Consider the following 12,467-nt stretch of genomic DNA (forward strand, 5'->3'; position numbering starts at 1 on the left):
CTGCCGTCTGTGTATTGACTCTATATTGGGATGAAAGAGCATCACAGTGTTATACTATATTGATTGGCTTGTCCCCACTTTAGTTCAGTGCATTCAAATAGCACTACATTGGCCAAATAAAGAAACAAGGAAGTTTCTGGACAGCAATTCAGTTAGAATCCATATAAAAGTACATGGTAAACAATATTTTGCCATTTTTAAGCTTAACTTGTAGATTCTTAGGTTGATAAATTCTTTTCATACCATTCATTTTAAGGTGAATATAAAACATCCTGAGAGAAACTGATATGCAGAAGGCCTGGGATTTGTAGCTGGTCTGTATATTGCACTTTTCAAGCTTTATGATAGATTGAGAACAATTTGCAGATCAGCTAATGTAATACAAATTTAAAGGGTTTGTTTAGTTTTCTTTTGTACTTTAACACACAAGGCTTGATTAATTTAAAGTGAAACTTATTTTATATAAAGGAACTTCACTTTGCTTGCATGTTAAACAAAGTACCATCTTCTTTTTTAATAGCTTTATTCAAAGCTTAAGAATTTAATTTAAGTTTCAATAAGTGATATTTACAGTGTGTTGCTTAGTCCTCTCTCCTTTGTGTATCTGACTAATGAACATCTTTGAGAAGCTGTTGTACCTGACTTCCTCTCTTTCTTTCTTCCTCTCACTTTACCTATGCTAAATTAACACATAAAACTAAGCCTATTGTTATGAGGATTAAACCCCTAGCCCTTCATCCTTGAGTTCAGAAGGTGAATCACTTGTAAATTAAGTTTTCCTGTCGTTGCCCACAGGGATGTTGGAGAAGTTCAAAAAGCATTGTATTATTAGCTTCTTCTCTGAATAAAAAATACATATAAGCATTGTTGAATTATGGATAGAATTTTTGTGTTGCTCTATTGGTTTGTCTCCAAAGTAAATTTCTGAGCACAAAAGAGATAATACTATGGAAGATGTTGAAGAAATATCTGAAGGTATGTCAAAATTTGCTATCCATATTAAACCAATATGTAGGTCATTCAGACATGATCTTCCAGCATCCAAAATGATATTAAAGTGACTAAGATATGGCTTTTTCCAGAGTTTCTCAAAAAGTGAAATTTTAAAGCTTTTCCTTCGAAGAAAAACCAAGGCTATTAATTCACGGCTTGACGAAGCAAAACATAATTATAATGATTAATGTTTGCCAATCAGCTATGCTGACCTTTCTGTTAGAATTGTGGTATTATTTTTCATTTCTGTATTTTAATAATTAAAGGTAAATGACCATTGATAGTCCAGTTAAGGTTGTGTTCATTTACAACGCAACTCAGTCATGCTGGAAGCTTGTCAACCGTTAGTCAGAGGTTTATTCATCGTCACAGTCTGTGAGCAAGGTCTTAAAATTCACTTGGCAAACAATCCAGTTACTCTCTCCCACAGAAAAAGAGAGAGAGAGATAGAGAGATCTTTTTCTCTATACAAGTTTTCTCATCCTTTCCCATTGTTTCATCACACCCTTGATCTTTCATTAACTTTAATGATGCAGACAAGATGAAGGAAATTAGTTTATTCTGGTTTGTATGCTGTTGGCATGCGTTAGCTCGGTGAAAGACAAACAGACTGGCTGCCAGCTTCCAAAAATCATTTGGCAACTTCCCCCTTACCAGCTTGGGGAGTGAATTATGTTCAAGGATCCTTTAATAAAAATGACAAAACAAAACAGCCCAGTAGAGAAGAATCAGCACACAGTTGAAAGACAGAGGAGGTCAGAACTCATCAAAAATCCATTTAGTCTCATTTCATCATTGCTGGGGAGCAAAGAACCAAACTCGAGAGTGGATAATTTGTGCTAATATAATGTTTGCATCGTTGAAAGCATTGTATGCTAAATGGTGTCTGCGGGCCCTGGTTAGCATGGCAGCTGTTTTGTTGAAGAGCCTTTAATAAACTGTTGCTGAACTACTGAACTACTACAAATCACCCATTTGTTTTACTCTACTGTTTGACCAGCATTTTGGGGAACAGCTTTGTTTGTCTTAATGGAATGGAATGGAAACGTATCCAAAAACTTAAACTATTAAGAACTGCCTGACCAATATCAATGCGTATTTGTGTTTTGTGTGTCTGTGTGTATATTTACAGACATTTACTGGAAACAGTGACACAGACACAGTGGTCCAACACAAACTCCCTCACTCAATCAGAACTCGATATATGCGACTTCTGCCCCTTGAGGGAAGCCCCAAAGGAGGAATGGGTCTACGGTTAGAAGCCTATGGCTGCACATACAGTGAGTGATACCTTACATGAACTGAGATAAGAGTTAATGATATTTTTCTATCCCATACCACTAAACCTGAGCATCAAATTAAACTTTACTTAGCTCTTTCCCTATTAAGTTATATATATATTTACTAGACTTTCCACAATGCAGGTAAAAGAAAGAAGCACACCAGGAGAAGCATATCAAAAATGCCATTTCGTTGTTCATCAGAGTCTATTAGTACATTTTATACCATATTTAAGACCTGAAGAAGTGAGCTGCATTCAGGCATTCAGCGCAGCTTCATTTTCAAATCAACAGGAAGTATTAGAGCACACAGATCTTGGAAGGTCAGAGAAAGTTCAGAGAGCAGAGGGTCTTCTCACATTCTCTTTGATCTCCTTTTTCTGTCCTCCTCAGAGTCTGACGTGGCTGACTTCGATGGTCGAAGTGCCTTACTCTACCGGTTCAACCAGAAGTCCACCAGCACAGTGAAAGACGTGATTTCCCTGAGATTCCGGAGCCATCAGGCAGAAGGGGTTCTGGTTCACGGAGAGGGACAGAGAGGAGATTTCCTCACTCTGGAGCTTCAGAGAGGAAGACTCGTTTTGTATCTCAATTTGGGTGAGAGAAAGAGAAGGACGGGACACAATTCAGATTGACCTTGTATCATTTTATTCACACTCATGCACAAGTGTCTCAGTGGATTAGAAAGGGAAATTAGATATTAAAGAAAAGTACCTGAGGTGTAGTGAGTTTAGATGCCTGGCTGAATTCTTTGCTTTTAAAGGGTTAGTTCATCCAAAATGAAAATTCTGTCATTAATTACTCACCCTCATTTCAAACCCATAAGATCTTTGTTCATGTTCGCAATTAAAATTAAGATATTTCTGATGAAATCTGAGAGCCTTCTGTTGAATATCAGTCTCTCTTATTTCCTTGTCTGTGTATTCTAGTTTAAATATTTAAGGCTGGGCAAAAAATTGTTTTATGTACAGCATGCATCTTTATCTGCTTGTAAACAAGGTGCAGTGCATCCGGGTTCTACGTCATGTACGCACATAGAAGACTGACGCAGAAGAGAATAATTTGTTAAATGAAGTCATTGTTTTGTTTTTCTTTGCACATAAAAAGTGTGTAAAATTAGTCATAAAATTATGGTTGACTGATGTCACAATTTTGACAATATCCTTACTATCTTTATGGTCCTTGAACATGGTAGTTGTGTTGCTGTCTATGGAGGGTCAGAAAGCTCTCATATTTCATCAAAAATATATTAATTTGTGTTCCAAAAATGAAAAAAGGTCTTATGGGTTTGGAACGACATGAGGGTGAGTAATTCATGACTTTAAGTTCCTAAGTCTAGGTTCCTATTCTGTCTTTTGCCGTCCCTCTGCAGATGATGCCAAGCCTCAGTCTACTGGACACTCATCTTCAGTCATGTTAGGAAATCTAATGGATGACCATCACTGGCACTCTGTTCAAATTGAGCGCTTTAACAAACACGTCAACTTTACTGTGGATGGACACACGCAACACTTCCGCAGTCCAGGACAGGAGGACACACTGGAGATAGACTATGAGGTGAGAGCTGAGTGTAAATTATAATACATCTGAATATAATTAATTATTTTGATTCTTTAATTTATGTTATTTATTTATACAATACTGAAAATATGATGACGGGCTATCCCTAATACACAACAGACACTGACACAGCTAAATATTTAAAAATAAATAACTTCTTGTCATAACAGAACAAGAAAATAAGAAGAAAATAATAAGATCTATTACTGTGACATGCATAAAGATCCTGTTCCCTTGTTACCTGAAACCATGTTTCAAAACATTTTATTCAATCTCTGTCACTGCAAACTTCTGAAAGCCTGAAACAATAGAGAACAAAGTCAGTAATTTCTGGAATTTCAGCACAACCAAACAAACACATGCAGACCCTTTGAAATGCACTACCATTCAAAAGTTTAAAAATTAGCTTAAAAATGAAATACAGTAATATTGAGAAACATTCTCACAATTTAAAATTACCATTTTATTATTTTCTAATATGTTAAAAAGTAATTTATTCCAGCTGAATTTTTAGCATCCTTACTCCAGTCTTCAGTTTCACAAGATCCTTCAAGAAAAAAATTCCTGTTTACTCCTGTTTACTCAAATTATTTGTGGAAACCATAATGCTTCTTAAGATTTTTTGATTAGTAGACAGTTGAATGGAACAGCTTTCATTTGAAATAGAATATTAAATTTGGTAGCATTGTACACTATGCATACTGTCACTTCTGATTAATTGAAAGCAGCATTATTAATAAAAAATAAAATAAAAACTATTTTGGGTAGTGCAGTTGCTCGGTTTGCTATCAGCCCAAGGATTTAAGTGTTTCTTTCTCATTCTCATTTTTTCCCCATTTTTCTGTCCTTTTCACCTTTAGTTCTTCATTCTTTAACCTTCCTTGTAACTTGTATCCCTCCATTTTTTGTGTGTGTGTATAAGTGAGAATTTCAAACATGAGAGCACACATCCCCAGTTTTTTGTATTATTTTTTTTACTCAATCCCTCTTTAATGATTAATGGGTTCAATACTGAATGAAAATTGATACCATTTATAATAGATTAACCTCGTTAAAAACAGCTGAAATATTTACCACTTCCCTCGCTCTCTATTTTTTTTTCTTCTTTGTTTTTTTAAAGAGCTTCCGATCTTGACAAGAGCAGCAGAGTATATAATTTTCTTGTATAGATTGTGAGTGCCTGTTTTATACTTTGTGCCGTCAATATCAAAGTACTATTACTATAGGTTGCAGCACTCAAAATAACAACCAAAAGTGCACCTACACCACTAATAAAGCCCAACTAGATATATTTTCTGAAAATACAGCAATCAATTTATTGATTTTATCAAAAGCTGGGTAAAACAGTCCCCACAAAGTAGCCTTCAGAGCCATTCTTTGCATTCCTTTTCTATTCTTTGTTACTGATCTCTGGGATATGTGGTTGTTATGTGTGTGTGTGTGTGTGTGTGTGTGTGTGTGTGTGTGTGTGTGTGTCCTTATTCAAGCTCAGTTTCGGAGGAATCCCTTTGCCTGGTAAGCCTGGGACGTTTCTCCATGAAAATTTTCACGGCTGCATAGAAAACCTCAACTACAATGGCGTCAGTGTTATAGACATGGCAAAAAGACGGAAGCCACAGATCTATACAGTGGTAAGTATGAACTTTTACAAGTGCTTTTGTGACTAAATATCACATTTCTACATGCCCATCAATTGTGAGAATTAAATGGCACCTAGTGAGATTGAAGGCCATCAAATCTCACTGTCTGTGGGATGTGAGTTTAAATCTCTCTGTTCACAAAGTAATTTGAGACCACAAAAATGTAAAAACTTTACGTAAAAAACGTAGACGTAAAAACGTAAAAAAAATTTTGCTGTAAAAAAAATGAAGCAAAACTTTATTCACACAGTAAGCCTTTATATCTAAAGCAATTTACAACAGTGTCACATGGCAAATTACAGTAGCTCTATGTGTATCTAAAGTGTGTTTCTGCAGTTGTGTGAAGTTGTGTGCATCGCACCATAAAAGAGCTCTCTTTCCCTAATTAACAGGCTGTGAAGTCTCTCCTCTAGTCCATTTCTCTCTCGCTCTTTCTGGGTGGTCTAATACACTTATCACAGAAAGAAAAGAAGAGCAGTGCCACATTGTGATCTTCATTTTGTCTTTCCCTCCCTCTTGTCAGAGGCATTTTAAGATAAAGAGCTTATTTCACTACAGTACATGCTGAATTTCATGCATAGATTGAGACACTCCACATGTCACTGACTAAATAATGTTCATGCAGTGCTATAGCTATTTATTATTTATACAGTGAATTGTTGTGGTACAATATAATTTAAGGCTGCAGGTTATTATAATTTTGATTATTAATTGTGATTAACAGCCTGTAGATTAAAACTGTATTGCCTACTCTTTATGTAGATTACACTTTCACAAAGGTCTAAGAACTTAAACTATGATAGTTTGAATAGTAAAATAGTAAAATCGATAGTTAAATTAAATACAGCACTACTGCATTCATGCACACAATTGCCTTTAATGTTATGTTGTAAATGGGAAACCTTCATCGTTACAGGTTTTTCAACTGTTTACACACATTTTCACATTTTTCAACATTTCACAATTTTCAACTTTACACACAAATCCAAGAATTGCACATAAAAAATGCAAAATGCCTCACAACTCTTGCAAAATAAAGCAACGCATTCAAAATATCACAAACACATCCCAAAAGCAAACATTTGCAAACACCTTTTCCATAATATTAATTCCTGTTAGATTTTTGTGTTACATAAATAATTGTGTGTTTTGTTTTGCAAAAAGTGTTTTATGAAATAGAAAACTGAGTCAAAGCCGAGAATTAGTGTATGCCCTTACAAAAAAGATGTTTATTCAAGTGTGCTATTAGTGTGTTACTACTAAACTAGCAGTTTGCTGAGACTATACTTCAGAGTGTACTAAAAATGTTACAAGTATTTGTTTAGTAAACTACCACTATACCTATAAGTTCACTTTTAGTATAGGCGCAATACAAACTAAAAACATATATGTAATTTAGTTTTGTACTCAAATAATAATAAATAATACTGTTGTAATAAAAGTATACTTAAAAGTATACTTTTATATACTACAAAGTGGGTCAGTTTAGTGTATTAAAATAGTACACTTACAAATGTACTACTAGTCCACTGATATTTGTATACTCACTACATAAAATATACTTAAAAATATACTTGAACTATAAAGTAAAGTATTTATTAAGCATACTTAATAAAATAAACTTTAAGTATACTTCTTTTTGGTAAGGTTAGTGTCACGGCTTATGCTGCTGGAAGGAACACGGAGCCGAGGGATAAACGAAACAAGGATTTATTAAATAAAACATAAACAAGGTAAGTCGTAAATAACAGGTGGCAAGAGGCAAGTGGCAAGTGGCAAGTAACAGGTGACAAGTAGACAAGTTGACATTTAGACGAGTAGACCCGACAAAACAGAACTGAAAGGACAAGGGGTCCTAGGCGGAACAGATGGCTCTGGTGACTGACGTGGCGATGTGGATCCGGAAGGCCGCGGTGAGGCCAGAGTGACCGAGGACTGAGGTGTAGCCGAGGGGATGAAGGAGCCTGACGGAGCCGGAGGGACGGAGGGATGAGGCGAAGCCGGAGGAGTGGAGTCCCGAGGCATAGGATGGACGACGCCAGACCAAGGCGGAGCCGGAGGGACGAGGGAGCCAGGCAGAGCCTGCGGACTGCCGGGCCACGGCGGAGAGGAAGGAGCCATGGTGGAGCCGACGGGTCAACGGGCCGAGGCAGAGTCCAGGCCTCAGAGGCTGGAGGCGGAGGTGAGGGAGACGCCGACCAAGGCGTCGCTGGAGGATGGCGGTCCCGCTGAGCTCGCACCACAATGATGGTAGGCTGAGGGCGAGCAGAGGGGCAGCCAGACGACAGCGGAGGAGGAGGCAGGAGTGGGTGGGAGGGTGGGAATTTTGGAGGAGCAGGCATTGGAGTAAGCTCTGGGGCTGGAGCCCTTCCTGGGCTTAACGGAGGACCAGGAGCCCGTCCTGGGCTTAACGGAGGATCAGGAGCCCGTCCTGGGCTTAACGGGGGTTCAGGAGCCCGTCCTGGGCTTAATGGGGGTTCAGGAGACCGTCCTCGGCTTAACGGGGGATCAGGAGCCCGTCCTGGGCTTAAAGGAGGATCAGGAGCCCGTCCTCGGCTTAACGGGGGATCAGGAGCCCGTCCTGGGCTTAAAGGAGGATCAGGAGCCCGTCCTGGGCTTAACGGAAGATCAGGAGCCCGTCCTGGGCTTAACGGGGGAACAGGAGCCCGTCCTGGGCTTAACGGGGGAACAGGAGCCCGTCCTGGGCTTAACGGGGGAACAGGAGCCCGTCCTGGGCTTAACGGGGAATCAGGAGCCCGTCCTGGGCTTAACGGGGAATCAGGAGCCCGTCCTGGGCTTACAGGAGGATCAGGAGCCTGTCCTGGGCTTAACAGAGGATCTGGCATAGGTGAATTGGAACCCCCCTCATTTTGACCCATTTGGCGCTCCATATTTTGCTCCCTCGTGGTGGGCAGTGTCGCCGGCTCTGGCACCTGGTCTGACGGGATGCTCTCTGTCATCGGTGGGCTCGGGCTTATGCCTCGTACCGTGGGGAGATTGTAGGCTGGGCTCTGGGTCCAGAGTGGACCTGGCGAGATCCTCCATTGGGCCGACCGTGAGAGGGGACCCATTTCTCACCAGATTCCACTCTATAAATGCGGCGAAATCCTCCCGAGGACCATCTTCGGGCGACAACGCTCTGCACCTAGGGTTCAGGCTGGCGTGATAAAAGGTGCAGAGCGCGTGGTCCGGGTAGCTGGTGGCATTAGCCAGCCAGAGAAACCGTCTGGTATGGTCCTCGAGAGACAGTCCCTCCTGCTCCAGCAGGAGGAGGAGGTATTCGGGGCGATAGAGGGGATCCATGAAACACTACGGAAAGAAAAAAGACTGTGAAAAAAAACGGAAAACAAAACGGAGGGAAAACACGCAGTTTTTAACTTTTTCAGGTCGGGTCTTCTGTCACGGCTTATGCTGCTGGAAGGAACACGGAGCCGAGGGATAAACGAAACAAGGATTTATTAAATAAAACATAAACAAGGTAAGTCGTAAATAACAGGTGACAAGTAGACAAGTTGACATTTAGACGAGTAGACCCGACAAAACAGAACTGAAAGGACAAGGCATTTATACAGGGGATAATAGGCAAAACACAGGTGGATGGAATGACTAAATTAACAGGGACATGGAACACATGGGGAAATGACTATACACACCTGGGAACTAATCAAAACCACACACGGAAGACAGAAACTGGGTCACAGGGGAAAAAACACACAAAATAAGTCCAGGTGTGTGACAGTTAATCTTACAGATTTGGTGTGCAGTTCTGGTGTTTGTGAGTCAGAAATTGTGTGACAAGTAAATATTTTGTGTTTAACCAGTTTGAAAAAAAAATGCTTCAGTTACCGACATAACCTTCTTTCCTTGAGATAAGGGAATGAGTTTTGTTTATAGGGTAAAATTCTATTTACTCTTACTGAAGCCTGATTTTCTCACATTTGTTTAGCTGCACAAACCAATGGCGCTTTAGCCCACCAGAAAGAGTGGAGCCTACGTGTATATAAGTCAGCTCGCAGTGCCATTTCATCATAATCATTAGACTGAAGGGACAGTCATCAATCCATGTGTAGCGCTTAACATGGCAAGTGACCCAATGCTCGTTCCCTTATCTCAGGGAACCAAGGTTATGTCAGTAACCTTTCGAACATTCACTTCACATTGTGATTGGGCAACTAATCCAATCACACCAGGCTGTGAGCAGAAACACACTACGCCACTTTGCAAACCCACTCATGTTTAGGGCCCCTAGAGAACATGAGCCAACTGAATTCCATAGCATAGCTGAGGACTTGGGGCATAGCTATTTCCACCATAGGCAGAAATAATCAGTTTAAGCTGATAAAATCCATGCCTGAAGAACAGGGACATCAAGGCTGTCAAATCTGGCAAATGTGTAAGGATTATCCAGTGGGATATTCTTTGCTTTGTAGCTGGCAACCCCTTAGTGCGGCCTCCAAAGCAAACGAAAGCTGCTCCGACTGTCTGAACAGGCTGGAGCATTCAAGATATATTCTCAGTGCCCTGACAGGGCAAAGAACATTGGGACTGTGTTCACCATCTACACCGTAGTGTTAATTTCGTCAGACGAGACGAGACGAAATATGTTCGTCAACGACCTTTTTTTTCATGACTAAGACGAGATGATGACAAGACTGCACCACTGTCCAAAAATGCTGACTAAGACTAAATTAACATGCATTATTGTTGAGGAAAAAAGACGAGACGAAAATGTTTTGTATAAAATAAAAACTAAGTTAAAATCTCTCTTCATTTTCATCTACAATCGTCTCTGCTTTTTCATCAGCTGTTATGCCTTTAAAATATTCAGAACAAGTTTGCGGCTTCACGCTGTTGCTCAAGTTACAGGTGTCATACTCCTGTTGCTGCCAGCCTGTGGCTGAAACACGAAACTGCTGAACACACAACACCCGAAGCGAACATGAGTGACGAGTGACTACGACATGCTAGATCGAAGGAAGAGGCTTGATATTTGTGTGTTATAGTTAGCAGCAGTCTGTTATCAAGAAATAAAATAGTGAGTGCATAGAAAGAATTAGTCCACACGGCACTCAAAAAAAAAAATCCTGAGCGCAAGTCCACCGTCTAGGCAGGCTTTTTGTGTTAAATTATATTTAACGTCGCTGCTCAGGCTCTTTTTTTGTACATGACAGCTTATGTCCTGATAACCGGTCTTTGCATTACGATTAAAAGCAGTATCAATAAAGTAAAAAAAATGTGATCAGGTTAATCATTTGTGAACGTGTCTCCTAAATCAGAAATTAAAAAACCAGACACGTTTAACATTAGCATTCAACAAAAATCATTCAACAAGTGTATTTTGTCAGGTAATTATTACATTTAACCAATGTTTGAGATATGTGAAACACTTTTTTTTACTGAAAAGTTTATCAGTAATAATCTCAGTAATCATGGGTTATTAAAAAAAAAAGACTAAATTTTTTTTACTAAAACTAGACTAAAATTAAAAGACTTTTAGTCGACTAAAACTTGACTAAGATACCTTGAGTTTTTTTTTGACTAAAACTAGACTAAAATGACGAGACTTTTAGTCAACTAAAACTTGACTAACAAAAAAAGATATGTGAATGACTAAATATGACTAAAACTAACAAGGACATTTGGCACAAGACTAAGACTAAGACTAAATTAAAAATAGTTGACGAAATTAACACTACTACACCGGGAAGCATCAGAAGGGTAATTACCTGGGCTCTGAACAGATTTGAGAGCACCTTCGGAACATATCCATGTTTAGGCTTGAGGATGACTTTACAGTCGCTAGGCCCAAACTCCAAACAGGAAGCACTGATTGACAGTGCTTTTAAGTCACCCACTCGCTTGTGCCAGTTGTAGAGCAGTTTTCAGTGCTAAAGGGCATAGTTCAGCTGAATGTAGAGGCTCGAAGGGAGGACCCTGTATGGCCCTAAGGGCTATTGACAAGTCCCACATCGGTATGGTCAGTCAGTCTTAACGATCAGATCATTTCTGCCGATCAAATGGCCAGCTTTGAGGAAATGATTTGCTGTGATAGCTGCCATGTAAACTTGTAAAATTGTCCTACAACTCTTGTAGAAATGATAGCACGTGGATCATGTCATGAGATACAGGGTCCAGGCTTCGTGCAATAGACCAGTCATGAAAAAGGTGGGAAGAGGAAATTCGCTCTTGAGTATTTTGGTCTGCTATCAGTAAATCGTTTGGGTATGTGCTGCACCTGCATGACCCGTGGAAAACAAAACTCCATCGCTCAGAGGTGTTCGGAGGGATGGAGCTTGAAAGCGAGCTGTTCATGAGGGAGAACCGGCGGAGGTGAGAACTAACCCTTTCTTCTTTCTTTCCGAACGCAGTGCAGGCTTTGCGGGCTGAGTGGATGGGGCTTTCTGGTGGCTAACGGCTGCAGCACCAGAGCGCTTACGTCCACAGCGGGCCAAAGATGCCCTTTGACGAGACAAGAGAATCAAGGAATGCCATCTTCTCGGCATTCCTTATTTCAGTGAGGTTCAGCCAAAGGTGGTGTTCCAATACCACCAGAGTGGCCATGGTCTTGCCGATAGCCTGAGCTGTGGCTTTCATAGAGCACAAAGCCAAATCAGTTGCTGTGTGCAGCTCTTTGAAAGAATCCTGAATTTGGCCAGACTCATCCATATCATGGAGAAGACTGCCATCGTATGCAGCGCTGATCTGGCTTGACCAACCATTGCATACGCCCTGTAGGCCAGAGCCGAAATGAGTGATGTGCTGCATGGGCCTTTAAATGGTGAGAGCTGCTGAGGAGGAGGAGCTAACTCAGGCCGAATAAGGGGCACACCACGTCTTGGTTGGTTCTTCGTGAACCGCAGACAAGAATGGGGTGGGCCGCTGACGGTAAGGTGGCTAATGGTGTCTCGGCAGGAACCACTCATCTAAGAGGCCATTGGCAGGCTCATCTGGAGCCAACCACTCGAGACCCAGATCCTCCACCACCTTGGAGAGA

General features: G+C 40.5%; 1 protein-coding gene across 1 annotated transcript in view; it reads left to right on the top strand.

Moving 5' to 3' along the window:
• Nucleotides 1–12,467, top strand: part of LOC132126566 (contactin-associated protein-like 5) — a 104,853-nt gene that overhangs the window by 55,561 nt on the left and 36,825 nt on the right. The window contains exons 4-7 of the mRNA XM_059537885.1: nucleotides 2,126–2,273; nucleotides 2,667–2,870; nucleotides 3,646–3,830; nucleotides 5,321–5,464. Of these exons, the coding sequence (XP_059393868.1) occupies nucleotides 2,126–2,273; nucleotides 2,667–2,870; nucleotides 3,646–3,830; nucleotides 5,321–5,464 (681 nt within the window). The remainder of the gene's footprint in view (nucleotides 1–2,125; nucleotides 2,274–2,666; nucleotides 2,871–3,645; nucleotides 3,831–5,320; nucleotides 5,465–12,467) is intronic.

This window comes from Carassius carassius, chromosome 44 (genome assembly GCF_963082965.1).
Source record: "Carassius carassius chromosome 44, fCarCar2.1, whole genome shotgun sequence".
Classification (NCBI taxonomy): Eukaryota; Metazoa; Chordata; class Actinopteri; order Cypriniformes; family Cyprinidae; genus Carassius; species Carassius carassius.